The sequence below is a fragment of the Labrus bergylta genome, chromosome 18 (genome assembly GCF_963930695.1).
Source record: "Labrus bergylta chromosome 18, fLabBer1.1, whole genome shotgun sequence".
Classification (NCBI taxonomy): domain Eukaryota; kingdom Metazoa; phylum Chordata; class Actinopteri; order Labriformes; family Labridae; genus Labrus; species Labrus bergylta.
In genome coordinates, this window is record NC_089212.1 from 23,375,561 (window position 1) to 23,398,806 (window position 23,246).

A 23,246-nucleotide genomic window follows, 5' to 3' on the forward strand; every position below is an offset into this window, starting at 1 on the left:
CAGATGCAATTACATCACATATGAAATATGTAAAATAATGTAGTCAGGGGAGTGCGACTTTCTAACTAAGTTAGTTGAATTGTAGAATATTTTCCAGAACTTGTGTTTATAGTTAGAGATCTTGCGGGGGAGGGGGAGGGGGGGTTTGGTCGCCACGGGAAACAGGGAGTAGGGAGGGATTGATAATCTGCAGCTATAAATAAAACTGATTATAGAAATGCAGATTAGGATTTTCCTATTAATGATATGTTTGATAAATTCATAATGTTGATTCCTCAGATATGTGATATATAAATGTATATGTTGCCTGAACATGAAAATCAATAAAAAATTGATCACAAAAAAGTTAGAAAAACAAACCTGTTCTAAAAATAATAAAGACGGATGAAAGTTTTCAGAGTGCAAACATGATCGACTCAACATGAGATTGTATTTGTTTTTTCAACATGCAGCAAAACAGACTCAGTGTGTGTGTGTGTACAAACATGACTGTCAGGATTCATTGTTGAAAACACTTACCTGGCTGGGTCGCATTTTTCTAATTTTTTTAAATTAATCAATCTTCCATTTAACCGATCACTGTGGGGGGATAGATCAGATGAACTTGATGATTGGTCGTCATCACTGAGAATGCTGAAAAAGGGAGAAAGATTAGATAGTTAGATATCAAACCACAACAACAGATGAAAAACTTCAAGATTAGTCCAGTCAGACTTGATCTGGTTCACTCTGAATGATTAACCCAGCTTCTCATATGGAAATCAAACCTGAGTTTTTTATGAGATATTTCTGAACCAGCAGGAACAATAATTTTATAAATATGTGAAAACAAAAATCAATTTACCTTTCTGAAGAAAAAACATTTAAATGATGTTCATAGCTTCATCTGAAAGAATACATACTGTATATGTTGTAAATACATTTTACTCACCAATCAGTTGGGAGGTCGGCCAAAACATCTTCTTCTTCGATTTGAAGCTGTTCTCTCTGTTTCTGCAGGTGTTGCCATCTTTGATACCTGCAACAAGAGACACACTGATGATGTTTCTTTATTACAAATGAAATATGAAGAGCAAAGCAGACACTGAGCAACACATTAAACACTGTGTTGTTTCTTTATTCCATGAATGACACAAAGGATCAAAGTAGAGAGGAGGTGTTGATGTTTCAGTCAAACATTTGACTTGAAAACTCAACATCACTTCAACATCTTTTAAACAGGAGCATGGCGTTTGCTTTACATCAACCATGGGGGTTGTTTCATCTTGAAGGTCTTTGCACACTGAGTCTGTTTTTTTTAAATGTGTTTTTCAGATCTGTAATCCGATCAAAACGTTACACAGGAACCTCACACTCTGAGTCAGATGTGTTCATTCTTCTCTTCATTCTGAAAATTGTCAGTGTGAGACAGAATGGAGTCATCGAGCCGTGAGGATGACTTTGTGATTCTTTCAGTCCTTAAAAAATAAATAAATAAAAACCTCTGGGTCCACCCACTCCTGAAAACAAGACAAGAGCCAGGAGAGTTTCCCCTGTTGATAAAAGAGCTGCAGAATGATCAGCATCACTTCAGGTGTATTTCAGGATGTCAGAGTTTGATACGCTGCTAGCTATACTGAAACTACACATTAAAGGAACACCACCAATTTACACACAGAAACTGATCCTGAACACGGATTGGAAGGATGCAAAAAAAGTTAGAAAAACAAACCTGTTGTGAAAATAATAAAGACAGATGAAAGTTTTCAGAGTGCAAACATGATCGACTCAACATGAGATTGTATTTGTTTTTTCAACATGCAGCAAAACAGACTCAGTGTGTGTGTGTGTGTGTGTGTGTGTACAAACATGACTGTCAGGATTCATTGTTGAAAACACTTACTTGTTTTGGAAATTAATTCTTTTGTCATTTGACTGAGTACTGCAGGTGGATTCACGAGATGGACGTGTCGATTGGTTGTCATCACTGAGAATGTTGAAAAAAGAGAGAAAGATTAGATAGTTAGATATCAAACCACAACAACAGATGAAAAACTAAAACTTCTAAATTAGACATCGATCCAGTCAGACTTGATTTAGTTCACTCTGAATGATAAATTCCTGATTCTTACATGAACTTTAAACCTGATCAACCTGACTATTTGGAACATTTCTGGACCAACAGCAACAACAAGTTTGAAAAAAAAAAAAACATTTAAAGGAAATCCATAACTTCATCAAAACAAAGAACTTCAGAGAGAATGTGTGTGTTGTTAATCATCATCCAGTGTTTGATGAAAGTAGCAGTGTGTTGAGATTTGAAATAAGAAAATTTCTTAAAGGTGTAATATGTAGATTTTTAAAAATTCACTAAACATCAGTTGTATTTTTTTGTTGAGTACTAAGTTGAGCGGTTAGTGCGCGCGCCCAATATATAGAGGGTTTGAATCCGACCTGTGGCTCCTTTCCCGCATGTCACTCCCCACTCTCTGTCCCTGATTTCCAAATCTATCCGCTTATCTGTCCTAAAACGAAATCTTTAAAAAATAAATAAATAAATGTGATACTAAAGTCCGTGTGAAAGCACTCGATGTCAGTTTTAACTGATACGGTGAAGCCTCATCAAAATATTGATATTTTTAAAACTGTCAGTCTGAATAAGATGTAAGCACATTTCACTCACTGACTGACAGATGAGTATCCTGACTCATTATCATCATCTGCTGCTTCAGCGCCATCTATCTTCAGTTGGGAGAAGGTCGGGTTGAGCCTGTAAAAATAAACACGGTTATGATGCAACTTCACCAGAAAAAAGTTCATATCAAAAGAAAATCCAGATTATTTTTAAATATGATATAAAACAGTGGAATCAGTAAAAGAGGTTATGAGTTTTCTTTGTCATTTTATAAAATGTTCAACAAACAGGTGACTGATGACCTACATGCAGCTAATCACCATGAAGACACCTGGGAGAAGGAATTGGAGATGAAACAGACCTGGCAATCTGAGAGAATACATAAATCCTCCTTGTAATATACCACCTAAGCCTGTAACTACTATGTGTGGTCTAGCTCCAGAGAGGTTGCCCTTTTCAAATTGTCAATCAAATTCTCTGGCCTTTGCCTCTCCTCTGGCCTGCTGATTCATTCTTCATAAGTCGAAGGACCGAGCTCCACCTTCACATGCTTGGTGGGTCAGAGATGTGACGGCACATTTAAAACTAGAGGAGTTGGGGTTTTCAAGATGGCGGCTTTAAGCAAGGTTATGATCGGGAGAGCTGATGTGCCTAATCGCGAAGTTTACATTTTATCCTACAAAAAATACACTTCCAAGAGTCTAGGTTGCTTATAAGCCTAAAATGAGCCTTAACAATTACTTTTTAAGGCAGTCCGAGGGCATGTCACATAGGAAAAACCAAGACATTGACTCTTCAGATGAGCCATGAGACAAGCGACGCTATCGCAGGAGTGCTGACGACCTGGAGAACAGAGCTGTGTCCCCATTCTCGGCAAAAGGTCAGACATGTTCCCAGTGCGTGATGGCCTTCGTCAGGGTTGCCCTTTGTCACCGGTCCTGTTTGTGATTTTCATGGACAGGATCTGAAGGAGCAGCTGGGGGGAGGAGGGTTTCAAGTTCAGAGGCCTCAAAATGTCATCTCTGCTTTTGATGTGGTTTTGTTGGCTTCCTCATTGGGGCGGTTTTTGAGTACCTCTGGGTCTTGTTCACGTCAGCTGTATTGCAGGCGCTGTGCCGGACCGTTGTGGCGAAGAGGGAGCTGAGTCTGAAGGCAAAGCTCTCAATTTACCGATCGATCTTAGTCCCAACCCTCAGCTATGGTCATGAGCTATGGGTAGTGACTGAAAGAATAAGGTCGCGGGTACAACCGGCCGAAATGAGCTTCCTCCAGAGGGTGGCTGGGCTCAGCCTTAGAGATAGGGTGAGGAGCTCGGACATTTGGGGGGAGCTCCGAGTATACCCGCTACTCCTTCGTATGGAAAGGAGCCAGTTAAGGTGGTTTGGGTATCTGTTAAGGATGCCTCCTGGACGCCTCCCATTGGAGGTTTTCCGGGCACGCCCAACTGGGAGGAGACCCCGGGGGAAACCCAGAATACGCTGGAGGGATTATATATCCCGTCTAGCCTGGGAACGCCTCGGAATCCCCCAGGAGGAGCTGGAAAAAGTTGCTGGGGAGAGGGAAGTCTGAGCTGACATCCACCGCACCCCAACCTCAGAAAAGTGGAAGAAAATGGACAAATGGATGGACTTCTATTCACATATTTATTGATTTTTGGAGAAAATCAATAAATGAAGGCTTATTTATATTGTATGTTTTTTTTATATTAGATGTGATTTATTTATAGTTTATATATCTTATTTGATATACATTATATATACACATATAGTTTATTATTAATGTATATAATTGTCTATTTTAGTTATTTTTTATTTCTTAAATCCTTTTTTTTTATTTTTTGTACATGGGATGTTTGTACTGTTGTTGTTGTTAAGGGTGATATGTTTCCCATTATGTACGTTGCATTACTTTTTTCTACACCCGACTCTGGAGGCCTGTATGCCCATATTGCTACATGAACGTGTGTAATTAGAGATGTTTGCAATTCATGCAAAAATCAATTAAAGACAGTTGAAATAAAAATAAAAGGAACACCACCAATTTACACACAGAAACTGATCCTGAACACGGATTGGAAGGATGCAAAAAAAGTTAGAAAAACAAACCTGTTGTGAAAATAATAAAGACAGATGAAAGTTTTCAGAGTGCAAACATGATCGACTCAACATGAGATTGTATTTGTTTTTTAAACACGCAACAAAACAGACTCAGTGTGTGTGTGTGTACAAACATGACTGTCAGGATTCATTGTTGAAAACACTCACTTGTTTGGGTCACTTTTTGCAGATTTTTTAAAATCAATCAATCTTCCATTTGAATGATCACTGTGGAGGGATGGATCAGATGGACGTGACGATTGGTCGTCATCACTGAGAATGTTGAAAAAGAGAGAAAGATTAGATAGTTAGATATCAAACCACAACAACAGATGAAAAACTAAAACTTCTAAATTAGACATCGATCCAGTAAGACTTGATTTAGTTCACTCTGAATGATAAACTCCTGATTCTTACATGAACTTTAAACCTGATCAACCTGACTATTTGGGACATTTCTGGACCAACAGCAACAACAAGGCTGAAAAAAACAAGATTTAAAGGAAATCCATAACTTCATCAAAACAAAGAACTTCAGAGAGAATGTGTGTGTTGTTAATCATCATCCAGTGTTTGATGAAAGTAGCAGCGTGTTGAGATTTGAAATAAGAAAATTACTTAAAGGTGTAATATGTAGATTTTTAAAAATAAGCTAAACATAATGTATTTTATTTTGTTGAGGACGTAAACTCAAATATTTCCAACGGTTATCAAAACCAGAGAATTCTTTAATTTTATAGTTGTAGCGGGACGTGTCTCGTTATGGCAGCCTCTGTGACACTACATATTTATCGTTGCCGTGGAAACACTGGATGTTACGTCAAAGACTCTAGCATAAGGTAAAGGGAACTACTACTGAAAGCTGCCATACTGTTGCTGTGTGTGCTTGCGGTGTACGGATAAGTCAGAGTTTATTCTCATCGGGGGTGGGGTAGCAAAAAATCACTCCCATGATTCCCCACCAGCCTTAACATCATCTTATGTCATTGTTTTGATTGAGAGCCCCCTGGAGGCGGAGTCTATGAACTGTGCCTTTAAAGACCCAAGTATGAAAATGTATAAAAAAATATTGTTTCATTTAAATATTGATTGATGTAAATAAAATTATATTTAAATTAATTGTTAGAATTGTTTTGAGAAATGCCGATGTATATACAAATAAAGAAAAACGAGTGTGTGTACATGGACTTGACCATCCCGGTTATGAGCCTCATTCTGACAACCGTAGGCGTTTGGAAACCGGCGTCCTGTAGCCTGATCACCACAGACTTGAAGAGGTCAGTATTTCTTTCTCCCATCTCAACGTCCAATTATATTGTATTAATGAAAGACAATAATCACAGAGGGATCAATTCCTACGTTTCTTCAACGCTCTCGTTGCCGCCGCCATGTTTGTTCTGATACGTCACTTGGCGGCGGCTGCGACTGAGCTGTCAGAAACCGTCTACATGCCACAGAATCCTGTTTTCTTTCTGAGTTCTCCAGGTAGCCGTACTGGGATTAGGATACTGGTTTGTGTGATCATGTTGTCATGATCACACAAAAAAAACGGGATACTTAAATAACCTAAAAAATATAGTAAAAAAATAATAGTAATAATTAAACAGGATACTCAAGTCCGTGTGAAAGCACTCGATGTCAGTTTTAACTGATACGGTTAAGCCTCATCAAAATATTGATATTTTTAAAACTGTCAGTCTGAATAAGATGTAAGCACATTTCACTCACCGACTGACAGATGAGTTTCCTGACTCATTATCATCATCTGCTGCTTTAGCGCCATCTATCTTCAGTCGGGAGAAGGTCAAGTTGAGCCTGTAACAATAAACACGGTTATGATGCAACTTCACCAGAAAAAAGTTCATATCAAAAGAAAATCCAGATTATTTTTAAATATGATATAAAACAGTGGAATCAGTCAAAAGAGGTTATGAGTTTTCTTTATCATTTTATAAAATGTTCAACAAACAGGTGACTGATGACCTAGCAGATCATAACGTCTCATGTATGGAGGCTAAAGCCATCCAAGTGGACGACCCGGGGTTCAACCTTTTTGACAAGCAACAGAGTCTGCTTTATGACGCTATAATGTCAATGTTTACCTTTCTATCAACATGTAAACCAGAGGCAGTAGCATTCTTCTCTCTCTCCTTTGACTAATCCCTCCTGAAGGACGGACCAGATGAATCTGACAACTTTCTGTCATTAGATCAAACCCAGAAACTGCTTGATTCCAAAAACAATATGTACCACCACAAAGTGAAAAACCCTTTTGAATGTTTTTCTGGCTCTGCTGCTGAGAAGAAGACCTCAGGGTGGGAATCATATTACCAGAAGAGTTCAGTTAAAAAGTACTTTCCTATCAATGGATTTACATTTACATAAATTTTTCTCTGAACAAGCAAACTGTGGAAATTTGACTGTTTGTGATCAAACCACATGCAGCAACTGGTCCTTACAGGGAAACTATGAAGAATGCATCAGATGTTCCTTTTAGAATATGATATAAAGCAGATTGTGTTCGCTCTGAATGGATGTCTCCTCTTTAAAAAGAAGCCTCCTCTTTTCTCTTGACTATGTCGAGTCGTTTAAATCATCTAGAAAGGAGGTCGTTTTTATTGACTTTGCATGTGTGGATACAACAAAAGTGAAAATGGTGTGAACATGTTCTGCACAGAAAACAGGATGATGAGCTTTGTTCTCTCATATAGATGCTAAAAATCTAAATAACGTGATGTGGACTTATCAAACAAGAGTTGTAACCTGTAGTCCCTCAGTAAGTCAGACATAATGAGTTCTTCAGAGTCTGGTCTCTGCACGGCTCTGGGCTGAAAAAGAAAATGCAGAGTTAGGATTCTCCATTTCCTCCTTAACGGACACACACAAATAAACACTTTTATCATTATAGAAGGAAACTGTTGTGCCTCAGCCACTCCACAAAATGGAGGTCGGTGCTCTCAGAGAAGGACTTTAAGACGTACTGAATTATATTTTTTGTACATAAATCACAACTTTAAAACTTGCAGAGCGCACTGATCTGACTGTGTTTATATTTCAAGTTCAGAACAACATTTAAAACTAAAACGTGTGTTTATATTAAAGCTTAATTTGAAAAATAAATAAATAAATAAAAGTCTGCCTGCACTGTCAGGGTCAGTGAATGCTGCAGATTAAAGTCATGAAGCTCACAGCCGACTGAGCAGAGAATCAGTACAGAAGATATACAAATATTAAGACTTATTTCAAATGTAAAACAAGAACACACGTCATGATTTTCCCTTTAAAAGTCTAAAAAACAAACAATAAAATAAACTACATCTGATTAGTTTGTGGATTTAGAAACACTGGATGGTACAACAGGCCTAGTCTACATTTATTAAAAGTTATTTATTTAAACAGACTTCTAAAATAAACATCTGGAAGCGCTGGTAGTCTGGTGATCGACCTGTTCTCTCTCTCTCTCTACTGTCCTGTCTTAAAATGAAGGCTTGAAAAACCCAAAATAAACCTTTTTGTCTAACCTAAAAAAGTTATTCAAACTAAAGTGTAGGTTTAAATAATGACGTCAAATTGTCCTTTAATATTAATCAACTTTAATGTTTTCTAAAAGTTATCAATATGTAGACTAACAAATGTTATCTTAGGTTTTATAGCGTAAAGGCTGCTGACGTGTTTCCTTATTTTGTACCCGAGCTTCTGAAGATATGAAAAAGTAAACACCATTAAACCAACTTCTAAATACTGAAATAAAGCTTATGAAGAATTCTTTACCCGTATGAGTTCACTCAAACTCAGATTAATTTCTCAGTTTCGTCTAAAAATGTTGTTTGTTTACAATCCGTATCTCTCAGGCCTCACAGGATGTATCTCTTCAACATCAGCGGTGGTAAAAACACAGATATAAAATAAAGAAAACACGTCCTCTATACATTTTCTGACAAACTTTCCAAACAGAAGGACACAAATAAATAAATTACTTTCTTTAAGGTGTATAAAACATGCATAGACGTTACCTTTAGATGGAGAAATACAAAGTGCGACTCAGCTTGATAATGAAAGTAATTCAGCGACCTTCAACCAAACCACACTTGTTCTTCTTTAACCCCTTACACATTACACAGACTACATTAAAGAGGAAGAAGCTGCAGGAGAACAGATCTGAACCCAGTTCATGTATAAACCATGTTCAGTAGGTTGTCTTTACCCAAAGTGTTTTCTTAAATAGCTCTGATTTTATGAATATTATTGACTCTGGTGCTCCAGAAGCTTCTTCCAGAGAATGTGTGACTACTGCTCAGTCTGTGTTTTTAACAGAGCAGACACTAATGTGATGTTAGTGTAACAGTGTTAATGATTCCACTTATTTCACTAGCTTTGATTGTGCTGATACAGTTTTACAATGTAGGACTTAAAACATCACAACTTCACAACTTGGATATAATCGACATTTCCCACTCCTCATTAAGACTTTTAATGGCCCTTATAGCTGTCATCAGGATCAGTTAGGCCTGCACACTTTAAGTTCTTCATTTTGAGTTAAATATAACAATAATATACGTTTTTAATAAAACAATATTTTCATTATAAAACATTAATATAATGAAGAATATCTCTATAAGAGGAGCTTTCTGTTATTTCTGTGGTTGGGGGCGGGACATCATTAAGAGTTGTGTTCCTCACCTGGCCAGGAGAGGCAGAGCACGTGGCAGGTTGATCACAGGAGGATGTTTGAGAGTGGTTCTGTGTATCATTCAAAAGTTTAATAAAGAGAAGACTGACCCATGAGTGAAGTTTCCTTTGAGGTGAACTGTTGTGTTCTGGTTGTTGTTTCTATATTATAGCCTACCTGAAGCTAATGGCTAATATGTTAATAGTAAAGCTAATGGCTAACAGGCTAAACCAGTGGCAATCATGATAGCATGAATGACAGCCTGCCATTGTAGTCCATGTTTAAAAAGCTACATTGTGTAAATATGTCAATTTGTGTTTGTGACATGTTTTTGATGCTCTCTTATTTTATGATTTGTATATTTTGTTTAGTTCTCACAGCATGATTGATGGCATGGACATGCTCATGAATACCTGTAGCTCAAAGAACACCTTGATTTCAACTTGAGGTTAGTAACAGCCATTCACATGCTCATAACTCGTAAACGGGACATTTCCGAGGAGCACATCAAGGCAGCGTAGTCTCACCCCTGTTCTTCTTAAACCACACCCCTCAAATGAATAAAAATGTAAACTACATACCTGATGTTCTTCATTCTGCCGCTGAAGCACAAAGGAGCTCTGTGCTACGTCTTCTAGCGTCCATGTTTGTTGCTTTGTGTGCTTATGAAAAGTGTCATCAGTAGAAGTGACGATATAGGATAGGATAGGATGGTACTTTATTGATCCCCATAGGAGAAATTCGGAAGTTGCAGCAGCAGACAAGGTCATACAGAATACAATATAATCAGGTTAATGAGTGGATGTTGTTTGCAAATTTAAAAAAACATACAATTAATGAAATACATTACTTGGCTTCACAGACCACACCACTGCAAATTACCTATTGATGGCCATATGATGGCTCCTACACGTGTATATACCTTTATAAAAGGAGAGATTCAAGTTTAGCATTGTTTGAAAAAAACATGGAAAGTTGTTTATCGTTTCTCTACTGAAATAAAGGTGGGTATGTCGTGATTGGCTGAATAGGAAGGAGACATCTGATTGGCTACAGACATTTCCCTGCTGTAAAAAATGTAATTGTGAAAAAAAATCATTCATTATTTGAAATGTTTCATGATTAAAGATAGATGATGATGAATGTGCCGTCACTCAATGATGTTTAGATCCCAACTCCAGCAAACTTCGGGGATGTAGGGAGACTCGACCAGGCCCCTTTCCTGATAAAAACCCATAGACAGAACTTCAATTACAGACAGTACTACTAAAAGGTCCATTTAGAGTTGTATAATCTTTCGGTTCATAACATCTGTTCAAAGTGAAAAAAGGATGCACAACACGATTTCTACAAGATGTATAAATGACAAAAAAGCTGCAAGATGGTGGTGACCTCTTACAAATAATCCAAGCGCTGTCTCAAACAGTCACTCATAACTGATGAAACTTTATTAGCAGAATCAGCTTTATTGTCCAGATATGCTTAATCACACAAGGAATTTTACTTTGGTAAACTGTGCTCTCTTTGTACAAAGGTATAATATTAAATATCAACAATAAACAAATAAGCAAAGACTAATATGTACAAGGCTAAATACGCTAAATGCACAAAAACGTCCAATAACTGGGAACTGGCTCCTTGAGCTCCTCTCTCTCTCTTCCTCTTTCTCTCTCTGAATTCATATCATATGACTGCATGTTGAAAAGTATCTGCTGCGTTCACATTTCAGCTCACCCTGAAAAAGGGGACGTCAGCAAAACGTGACTTTTGAAACACTCAAGACCAGCAAGACGTTTTCTCAAAAGGGGAATTCGCTGACTTTCAACCAGCTGCGTACCACAAGTCCTATTCGGACTGCTGTTTCAATATTTACGTCCCTGTGATGGTTCACCTTCAATCTGAATGTTGCAGAGGTGTAATGTGGGGAAGAAGTGATCCCCCTCTGTACCATCTTCAGAGGTAGTAACACAGAAGCATTACAGCAGCTGAAAGAACAGTGCTGTGTGTGTGTGTGTGTGTGTGTGTGTGTGTGTGTGTGTGTGTGTGTGTGTGCATGATAATGTATGCGTGGTCATGGAAAAATTTGTACTAATTCCAGTGACATTTGAATGTTGATAAAATCTTACCTGAAACAAATGTATAGTTCAGCAGAATGTTTTTTCTTGGGCCTAAATTTGTTGGGAAGAGAGAGGGAGAGAGATTAGATCGTTAGATATTAAACATTAGCAACTGCTGAACAGAGAAATCGCAAAGTAGGAATATGTGCAGTCAAAGTTAATTGTCTTCAATCAGAAGAGGTTTCCCATGCTTCTCACATAATATGAAACCTTGTGGCCTATAGGGCTCAACAGTGTGGATCCAGAAGTAGAACTCCCATTCATTTTCTCCATTGTGGATTTGATTATTAGCCATAACATCATCATAACCATCCAAAGTAGACTGACCACGAGCTACATGAGTGCGAAACGATGGCATGCTCCTGTAGGAGACCCAAGTTTGAATGATATTAACCTGATGATATTAAAACGTGGTTTATTCCCAATCGGGGAAAAGAACTACACTACCCACGATCAGTGAGCGTCACAGCGACGTCTCTGATTGGTGGAGACAAAGGCAATGTTTTCCACTCCTCTGCGCCAAATGTGAACGTGATAGTTTAACTAGCAGGCTATAACGATGACAAAAGTTACATTTAAGAAGAAGCAGTATCACTCTGAATGGATTGTTGGATGGGTAGAAAATTATATACATCGTCTTGTACCTTTATCCTATTCCCCTACCCACATGGGGGAGGGGTTACTGCCCTTTGTGATGTCATGAAGGGAAAATCTCCAAACAGCCTGTTAGAACACATTTTCTGAAAAGTGGAGCAGGCTAAAGACGGAGAGGATGAACTTCTCCCTTTATTCTTAATATTGGGGGGTTTGGAGACAGACTAGCGACACATATTACTGTTAGAAACACTTGTTAAAGTGTATTTTAAATATGTAACCTTTAATTTATGATATAAAGTCTTTACAGTCAGATGATAACGAGACGCCAAACATGTCTCAGGGGACCAGGGTGTGTGTGTGTGTGTGTGTGTGTGTGTGTGTGTGTGTGTGTGTGTGGGTGTAATAATTGCAATGACATTTAAAGGTTGATTAAATCTTACCTTAGAGATGATCTTTTTTCTTTGAAGGACCTGACAGTTGACATCATGCAGTGGTTCAGGTCAGTGTAAGACTACATGTAACTGTAAGACAGTTTGAAGATTGCAATGTTAAACATCCAGACCCAACAAATGCTGAAAAGTACAAATTAGAAATCAGTCCAGTAAAAGTTGACTGTGTTCATTCCAAGGTTAGGATTGTTAACGAAATCAAACAAATAACAAAAACTCAAGTGTAAAAAACATTTTCATTCACTGAAACTAAAATTTAAAACAACTTTACCAAAAACATAACAGAAACAGTATTGTGTAAAAAAAAAAGACCTAAAATAAAATCATAGAGAAAATGTCTTTAGTTTTTGTCTCTGACACAAACGTACAGAGTGACACTCGGCCTGTCATTACATGTTGTCTCGAGTATTTCAGTTTCAATTTTGTATAAACTCACTGACCGCACAAGTTAAAACTTTTTTCACTGACTCACATAATATGTCGAAGGTTCATAAAAAAAAAAGTAGCTTGATATGTTCTCTGAAAGATTTACGATACAGAGACCAACAAAATGGGGGCGGCAGTAACTCAGTCTGTAGGGGCTTAGGTTGGGAACCAGAGGGTCGCCTGTTCAAGTCCCGGTGCGGACCAAATCTGGAAGTTTGTCTGGTAGCTGGAGAGGTGCCAGATAGCTTCCCGAGCACTGCCGAGGTGCCCTTGAGCAAGGCACCAAACCCCCAACTGCTCTGATGCGCTCTCTGCTTAGCAGCTTGTAACAGCCCCACTCTGACATCTTTCCACCAATGCATGTCCACAGGTCCTGTTTGTGCATGTGTGTGAGAAGCATGTCCCTATAAATATCAGAGTGTGAAACCTCAGGGATTAATTAAGTATATCAAAAAATAAATAAAACTAAGCATTTACAAAAAATAAAACAGTATAATATAATAATAATATAATATAAATAAAAACGGTATAATATAATAATAATAATATCATATAAATAAAAACGGTATAATATAATAATAATATAATATAAATAAAAACGGTATAATATAATAATAATATAATATAAATAAAAACAGTATGGATTCTGTATGTGCAGACGAGACACACCTGTTTCCAATCTGCTCGTCAACCTTACAATAAAAGCATAGGCCTGTATTCAAAATCCCTCTCCTCTCAGAGCATTAGCGTAAAAGATCCTAGGAAGGATTTTTAGTTTAGGAACATTCTCAGGGCAACTCTTTTACAAGGATCTTGTCTTAACTTTAAGGGGAAATTCTTAGAAAATGTCATGATTCTCCAAATTGTCTTAAAATTTGGTCACTAAGAGCAACTCTTCGTATTTTGGAGGATTGTTATGTCAAAACTATTTGAATATTCGTACAGATCCACAAATGTGTAAATAGAGATCCACAAATGCACACACAGATCCACAAATGTGTAAAAAAAAGAAAAATCCACAAATGCGTGTACTAATCTGCAAATCTGTAGACCAATTTCTAAATGTTTACTTATTTATTAATAGCAGTGAACTTTTTCAGCTGTAAATCCTGAAAATACACAAATGACCTCTTACAACTGAGGCGGGCCTCTCCATTGGCTGTCATTTTACATACATTTTACAACACTCCTGAAATGTTGATGACAGCTTTAAGTGAAGCAACAACGCCATCTATGGGTGACACATTTATATAGAGCAGTCATGTAGCTCAGTCATGGTTAGTTAGTCACTGTTTGTGCATGTAACCGGCAGCCTCTGGATTAAAGCCTATACATTGCTACGTCGTTGTCCGCCTGCTTCATCTCGGGGTTTTACAAACATTACAACTCCTGCCGTGCAAAATCCACAAATGCGCACACATATCTTCAAATGTGTCTGACGAGCTGCAAACACCGTGGGGTTTGTTGCCCTGAGCTCAGGCTCACAGGCTAAGCTGCCAGGCTGCGTAACGCTTTGCCCTCACTGTAAAGGAAACAAATTTCAAAAACACAAACTATAATGGACCCTCCATCTTAGCCTCCTCAGTAAAAAGCACCCACGACAACTATCCAGCTCAGTAATGTCCATCTTGAAGCCACTGGGTGCTACCGCGGACTGGCAGCCTAGCCTGTGAGCCTGAGCTCAGGGCATCAAACCCAACCATTGTTTTTAGGAACGAGAATGAAGGTAAACGAGGTAATAACAAGATCTTTATCTCGTAATAAGAAGAAACCAGGCAAAAAATTAAAAGTATGTCAACATTAACAAACATATTTTGCCCATCATGAGCATTTTACAACTCGGAAACACGTTTTTCCTATGTTTCCTACACCAAAGATTTCTGACTCTATCCACTGTCCTGTCGTGAAAATAAAGGCATAAAAAGCCTCGAAAACAAAGCATTGCATTTGGTAAGAGTATGCTTTTTCTCTCCTATAGGTCTTAGACTAACAGTTGAATTTAAGTTCACATTTTAAGTGACATATTCATGCTGTGTACCTTACAATGATAGTGATTCAGATCATCCCAAACACTGCAGGAACTTTTGACTTCTATTACAAATCAGAGAAGACCCACACGCAGAATCACAGGGCAGAGGCAGGAGTAAGGCACAAACTGAGAGTTTACTGAAGTTTTCAGGAAGAGCAAAACTCAGTCCGTCCCAGAGGTCAAAACCAAAAATGAGGATAACCAGGCAGAAGTACAGAGGCAACAGGCAAAAACTCAAAACAGTGCGTTTGATGCTGGACAGGACAGATAAATAGACAAGGACAGGATTATGAAATAAATACTCATAAAAAAATATCTTTCCTCTGGTTTATTTGTAATGTATTTGTTCCGCTTTGGTTCACGTATTGTGTATTTATCCAGCTATTGATAAATCTAACTATAAACTAAATTAACATTAATTAAATACTGAACTTTAGTACAGTTTTGAGGTAATTTAGTCTACTAGCACTACCTATACCTATCCATTCTTTTGTTTGTTTTTCCTTCTTCATTTATGCCACTTAATACAGCTATACTTCACACTTATTTGGCTGTTGCTTACTTGAAAAAGTAAGTGTGAAATACTTTTACAAAGCTGGAGACAAATTTAAATTTTGGAAAACATTTTATGAATTAAAAATTACAAAAGGAAAACACTTTCACAAAGGACAAAACAAAGTTTAACGCAGTCTATTGGGCCATATTTACCTTTATTTGATAGGACAGCTGAAGAGAGACAGGAAAAGGCTTACACACTTTCAGAAAAATTCTAAAAAAAAATGTGGATATTTCCAGGAGGAGCTGCATGTGTGAACGCAAACAGCCAAATTTTTCATTCAGACTTCACCCGGAGTTTCTCCTGCCACACACCATAGTATTTTTTTCCACAGCAAATCCAAGTCAGCTGATGTGAGAACGCAGCAGGATATTCTCTGGAGAATTCACCTCGAGCCAATGGGAGGGGGGAGTGACGTGTATACTGTGACTGCTGCACGGTGCATAAAGTGTATACACCGTACGATCTCCATGCAGGTAATTAAACGACTGCATTAAGTTTTCTGTTCGTCAGTATGTTGTTCTCACTCTTTAGTTGACATTGTGATACAGGAATAGTCTGCATATGTGAAAACAGGTTAAGTGACCGCTTCTGGCATTTGGTACATTCCCTTTCCATCAAGATTCTGGCATTTGTAAATTCCTCTCAGCGCTCGTAAAAGTGTTTGACACCTTTTAAATTTGTTTTCTGAAATGTAAATAATTTGTGTCCTTGGTAAAAGGTGTTTTGCTTTTGTAATTTTGTTTTATAAAATGTTTTCCAGAGAGTGAATTTGTCTTTTGGTTTGTACTTCCCAGCCACCGTACAATACAGATTCAGACAAACCATTCCACATCATTCACATTAATAGAATCAAGAGGAAATCACAAAGCAGTTGGGGTATTTTTGGACTACAAATAAGCATTTGACACAATAAATCATGAAATACTGATCAATAAACTAGAACGATGTGGCATCAGGGGGGATCGTATCTTAGGCAACAATTTGTGAAGTTGGGGGAGTTTTAATCATCATGCTTGGACATTGCTTGTGGCATCCCCCAGGGGTCAGTGTTGGGTCCTAATCTGTTTATTTAATACATTAATGACATACTGTATGTAAAGTCTCTAATAAACTGAAGCTGGTCTTATTTGCAGATGATAACAATATTCTTTGTTCAGGTGAGAATCTACAATTATTAGAGGTTATTACTACATAAATGGAAACAATTAAAAAAGAGCTTTGATAGAAATAAATTGTCATTAAATTTGAATCACATAAAATTATTTTATTTGGTAAATATAAAGCAAACACAAAAATACAGTGACAAATAGATGGTGTCAACATTGAAAGAGTTTATGTATACACATTTGTTGGGGTAACAATAGATCACAGAATCAGCTGAAAAGCTCAAATGAAACAAATACAAGCCAAACTGTCAAGAAGCATTTCAGTCCTAAATAAAGCAAAACATCTTCCGGATCACAAATTTCTATTGTTGGTGTAAAACTTTAAACAGTTTAAATGTGGAGCTGAAGCACAAACAAGTTTTAAAAAATGTACAAAATTTGCTGCGTGGTTATGATGGTGATTATAACGGTTGTTAATTTTTTTCTTATGTTAGTTTTTCTAAAAGGAATGAAGGTATATATGTAAATATGTTGACAGGTATGGTGAAGGGTAAATAGGTAATGGAGAAAAAACACTAACTTAAATGTATTACTACAAACTGTATATCATTAATTAAGGGAGAAGAACATGAATATAGAAGATAAAAGAAATCAATACATGTTAAAATATGTCAATGGTTGATAAATGATAGACAAACAATGATAGACTCTCTACTGCGATGGAGGTGTGTCCATCTTGGACAAGTATAAATTGATTACACCTGTGCATGGTTGAAAAATTGCCTGTTACACGCTGAAGAAGAGCGTCGGCTCGAAACGTTCGTTTGGCAATTAAATACACAAATTTGGAGTGCTGTCCTTATCTTTTTTTAATGGATGATAGATGAAATTATATTTTGCAGAAACACATTTGTATTTAATTTATATATTGTGTATGTTTATTGGTTTATATATATAAATGTGTATTGCAGATTCGTTATTTATTTATTCGTAAATGAAGATTAAATAAGGAAGCCTGTTCAACTGTTAACTACAGATTAACGGAGAGGGGGTGGGATTCTATAAATTCACACTTCTTCCCACTTCTTTACGAACATGAAATTCAAATGTTCTGTTGTCTTATTTACTTTTCTTTTTGTGGATCTGTTTTGTTTGTTTTTTTATCCTGAAACAAAGGGGGGGAAAAGAAAATACAAATTTGAAAAAAGACTTCAATCAATCAAAAGAATCCCAGCAGAGAAAATGAAAGAATGAGTACACAGATGACAGTAAGATAATAGAAAACAACAGTTGTTTTTAAGGCTGAGTTGACTTCATCATCTTATGTCACTAACAAATCTTATCATTTACATTTGTTTTATCCATAAGTATCCAAATCAAGCTGTCACAAAAAGAGCTACAGATCATTATACTCAACATGGTTTTCAAACAACCAGTCAGCCCAAAGTCCAGACACAAAGTTCAGACTTTTAGATCACTGATTTAGTCTCCTCATCCTCCTCCTCCTCCACCATCCTGCATGGAGTAATAAGCATTGTGTGATTATTCTTCATCAAAATAAACATTCAAATCAAAAGCAGCTCATTTTTTTAATATGATCAAAGTAAGTGTAAAAAAAAGAAACACGTTATTTATACTTTGTGTCGTTGATCAAAATGTTCATTAATAAAGCAACATGTCATTTTCTCTGAAGGAGAAGACGGTCCGGCTTTAAAATGTTGATTTACAAAATTTCATAATTAAAATATGAAACAAACATTCATTCATGAACAATAGAGACATGACAATAAAGATCCATTTACCTTAAGAACATTTAAATGATGTTCACAGCTTCATCTGAAAGAATACATACTGTATATGATGTAAATATATTTTACTCACTGCTCAGGTGGGAGGTCGGCCAAAAAACGTTCTTCTTCGATTTGAAGCTGTTCCCTCTGTCGCTGCAGACGTTGCCATCTTTGATCCCTGCAACAAGAGACACACTGATGATGTTTCTTTATTACAAATGAAATATGAAGAGCAAAGCAGACACTGAGCAACACATTAAACACTGTGTTGTTTCTTTATTCCACACAAAGGATCAAAGTAGAGAGGAGGTGTTGATGTTTCAGTCAAACATTTGACTTGAAAACTCAACATCACTTCAACATCTTTTAAACAGGAGCATGGCGTTTGCTTTACATCAACCATGGGGGTTGTTTCATCTTTAAGGTCTTTGCACACTGAGTCTGTTTTTTTAAAATGTGTTTTTCAGATCTGTAATCCGATCAAAACGTTACACAGGAACCTCACACTCTGAGTCAGATGTGTTCAAACAGAAAAACAAACCTGTTGTGAAAAATGATAAAGACAGATGAAAGTTTTCAGAGTGCAAACATGATCGACTCAACATGAGATTGTATTTGTTTTTTCAACATGCAGCAAAACAGACTCAGTGTGTGTGTGTGTACAAACATGACTGTCAGGATTCATTGATGAATACACTTACTTGATTGGGTTGTTTTTTTCAGATTTTTTTTAATTAATCTTTTTTTCCTTTTGACTGATCACTGTGGAGGGATAGATCAGATGGACGTGATGATTGGGCGCCATCACTGTTGTTACGAGCTAGCACCGGCTACACATATACATACAGCAAAACTAGCCCTAACCTGAAGTGTGACAGAGAAGTCAAGAGATGACAGGTACGGAAAGGACTGATTCTCACATCAGGGTTAGGTCAGCTATACGCGGGTCTGCCGGGGCTCCGACGGCCTGATCGCACCGGACGGCTTTTAGAGCGACGAGCCCAAGCTTTGTGTTTGAGTTCAGTTTTGTTTGTTGTAGTTGGATCACATAAGATACGGCTGGTTACTAAAACAAGTTCATGGGAGTGGGTCATCTGTTCGGTCTGACAGCTTCCAAGTTGGCGTCCATACGGGTCCTCCGTCAGCTGCCCCTTCACCTGTTGTATTACGTCATTTAAAGCGACAGAGCACCGCTCTGAGCGCACCTCAGGAATGGTGCGTTCAAGACTATCTGACAAACCAGTAAACACAGCTTAAACCCATTCTCTATTCTCCCCATGAAAACCAGTCCAAAGTGATTAACAAAACAGACAGATAAGGATGAAGAAGAAGAACCTTACTGATTCCTAACATTCCTTCCCCCTTATAACAAAAACTTTTTCTTTTTTTTATGATCCAACCTTTTATTTTTTTTTATCATTTTTATATTAATGTTTTTTTTTTCCTTTTCTTAAAACTGAGACATTTGCATGATGTCTACTTTGGAGTTGAGATTGACTATTTATTTCTATCTAAAAATGTATCTATCTTAGTAGTCGCATCACTCAACTTCTTCAAGTCTGTACACTACTATTATAACAATGTCAACACCTAAACACTTCCAAAAATAAAAAACACACTCAGGCTCTCGACAGGGTGTCGGCTATCACATTTTCTTTACCCGGTAAATGCCGGACTGTCAGGTTATATGGCTGGAGAATCAGACTCCACCGGAAAACTCTCTGACTTGAGGTTTTGAACTTTGCAAGAAAAGTAAGTGGATTATGATCTGTCAGAAGCTCCAGATCCCCACCACTACTAGAGACATAAACCTCAAAGTGTTGAGAACAAGAGCTAGGGCCTCCTTCTCTATGGTGGAATAACGCTTTTGATGGCGATTCAGTTTCTTAGAGAAGTAGGCAACAGGCCTGTCTATTCCTGACCCATCAGTCTGCAACAGCACCGCCCCCACTCCTACATCACAAGCATCAACAGCCAGCTTCAATGGGGCTAAAAAGTCAGGATCGACCAGTACTAGCTCACTAGCGAGGATGGCTTTAACCATCTCCAGAGCTTTTTGATAGTCTACTGACCAACTAAACTTGACCTCCTTTTTTAGCAGGTTAGTAAGTGGTGTCGTCACAGCAGCAAAGTTAGGAACAAAACGACGGTAAAAGCCAGACATACCTAAGAGGCGCATCAGCTGATGTTCAGACTAAAAACTAAAAACTAAAACAAACCACATCGTCTAAATATGTCACAGTGTTTTTCAGTCCAGAGGTTATTGAGTTCATTAACCTTTGGAACGTTGCTGGCGCAACCAGACAACGATACAAACACTCAGGCGTCACAAACGCAGATACTTCCTTTGCCCGATCTGTCAAGAGCACCTGCCAATATCCTTTCAATAAGTCAAATTTTGACACGTACTGAGCGCTGCCAATCTTGTCAATGCAGTCTTCCAGTCTCGGTATAGGATATGCATCAGTTTTAGTTACATTATTTACCTTTCGGTAATCAATACAAGGACGAACAGTCAAATCTGGCTTGGGAACAGGGACTAAAGGAGAACTCCACTCACTTGAACCCTGTTCAATCGCACCAATTTCTTCCATATACAGAAGCTCTGGTTTTACCTTAACCCATTTTTGTGGATTAATCCGGTACGGATGTTGCTTAATGGGAGTAGCTCCACCTGTATCCACATCATGGGTAATGAAATTTGTCAAACCAGGGGTATCTTTAAACAGGGGTCTAAAGTGATCCACTAGCTGCAGTACATCTTCTCTCTGGTCTGTGGTGAGATGACTCAGGGACTCGCTGAGATTGGCCAGAGCACTGGAATTCTTAAGCCTAGCTGTGACCGGCTCCACTGACCCAACCTCATCTTCCTCACTCTCATCCTCCTCCACAGCCGTCTGAGACACCAGACACACAGCAGATGGAATGTCACGAGCATAATATGGCTTCAGAAGATTGACATGACACAGTCGAGACTTCAGTCTTCGATCTGGTGTCTCCACAACGTAGTTACACTCACTCACTTTCCTGATGACCTTATAAGGACCATAAAACTTTACCCCCAACTTCTCTCCACCCATGGGCAACAACACCAAGACTTGATCTCCAAGCTTAAAGGAACGGCTCACTGCTCTCTTGTCATACTGAGCCTTCATCTTTCCCTTAGCAGCCTGAAAATTACTCCTGGCCAAGTCACAAGCTGTATGCAACCGGTCCCGAAAAGATGCTACATACTCCAACACACCCCTGGGAGCATCTGTAGGCCCTGCAGATCGCAACAACTGTTCTTTGACCATCTTCAGAGGTCCTCTTACCTGATTTCCGTAGACTAGCTCAAAAGGACTAAAACCTGTAGACTCATTCACAGAGTCTCGGACAGCAAACAATAGAAAAGTCCCAGTCACCCGAGTAACTCACACAATAGGTTTTAATCATGGACTTTATCGTCTGGTGGTATCTGGGTCAGTGACAAATAAGGGTTGTTCAGATGACCAATTCAAAAATCTTTTAAAAACACAATTTGAAAGCATGCATCAGGTTCATTAAAATGTGAGATTTGTATTCATGTTGGTTTTGTGTTTTTTAAAATGACATTTAAACCTTTTTTTTTCAAAAGGTAAGACTAAATGGACCTAAAAATGTCAAGTGGTGTAACCACTGAAAAATTAAGAATATTGAATATTTTATACATCTAGAGTACCACCTACCAAAGTGCACAGAATACCAGTACGCTGAAGACAGTAATGTAGCACATTTGTCTTAAACACAGAATAGCATAAAACTGAAGTGAACAGATCGGCCTTTTGGATGGGTCTCATAGATCGGCAAATTCTTACTGATACCTGATCTAGCTGTCTTCGTCAGGATCAGTGCATGATCTAATGCAACTACTGGTGCCAATATTACAGCATACAAACATATATTAGATTATACGTGTTTAAAGGTGCACTGTGTAGATTTGGTGGTGAAAGTTGAAGAAGTGAAACAATTCTTTGATATATTTTGTGAACTGAATACACAAACTTTATTCAAAGTAAAAAATGGGTCCCTGGAACACTGTTTGGAGATATAAAGCTACCAGGAGAGTTATGCTTTCACTGTTGCGGGCCCACCACCATAACTTCTCCAGTAGCATTTTATCTTCAAACAGTGTTACAGGGACCAAATTTTCATTTGAGGACAGTTTGTGTTTAGAGTTATGAACATATAGCACATAATCTGTAAATTTCTCCAACTTTCACATTTCTCTACCAAAACTACATAGTGCACCTTTATAAATGTAAGTGAATGGAACACAAATATGCAATTTGAAGCTCAACATTTACAAAATGCCAGAGTATTTTGTCCTAGACCCTTCATAATAAGGTTGTGGATGGATAACCACTTTAATCAACATTAAAAAATACTGATATTTGACAAAAGTGGCCTCTAACAGAAAGGCTTGTCATAAATGTCAAATAACCGGTTACACCATTTGACATTTCCACTTCAAATCAAATTTGACAGGCATTATCATTGAGACCTATGTAAGCCCATTTCCTGGTGTGAACATTTCAAATCTAATTTTCGAAGTGAATACAAATTTTTATAATCATCATAAATTGTTAATGTTTTTCTGAGGTCATACCATTTGACATACCTGACCACGCCCTTAAAATGTTAAATTATCTCATGTTTTAAAGAGAGTTGCTAAACATGGCGTGCAGCAGTTAGGACCATCAGGGGTTCTTCTTTGTGATATCATTTCTTGTCACATGATATGATGAATATATTAACAAAATGGCTCCTTCAATG

At 37.7% G+C, this 23,246-nt stretch overlaps 1 protein-coding gene and 1 long non-coding RNA gene across 3 annotated transcripts in view; both read right to left on the reverse strand.

The window, feature by feature from the left end:
• Window positions 1-548: 548 nt before the first annotated feature.
• LOC136183243 (uncharacterized) lies at window positions 549-9,690 on the reverse strand. Of its 2 annotated transcripts, XR_010669073.1 has the most exons (5): window positions 8,724-9,690; window positions 7,474-7,538; window positions 4,879-6,525; window positions 2,663-2,749; window positions 549-624 (listed from the first exon to the last, which is right to left on the reverse strand). It is a non-coding gene; the product is annotated as an uncharacterized lncRNA (long non-coding RNA). The 2 variants fall into 2 exon arrangements; XR_010669074.1 differs by lacking the exon at window positions 8,724-9,690 and adding an exon at window positions 8,482-8,713 and having other exon boundaries at window positions 4,879-7,538.
• Window positions 9,691-16,805: 7,115 nt separating this feature from the next.
• LOC109975379 (trichohyalin-like) overlaps window positions 16,806-23,246 on the reverse strand; it is a 201,578-nt gene continuing 195,137 nt past the window's right edge. The window contains exons 25-26 of the mRNA XM_065966013.1: window positions 18,544-18,630; window positions 16,806-18,177 (exon numbers count right to left, since the gene is read on the reverse strand). Of these exons, the coding sequence (XP_065822085.1) occupies window positions 18,132-18,177; window positions 18,544-18,630 (133 nt within the window). The 3' untranslated portion in view covers window positions 16,806-18,131. The remainder of the gene's footprint in view (window positions 18,178-18,543; window positions 18,631-23,246) is intronic.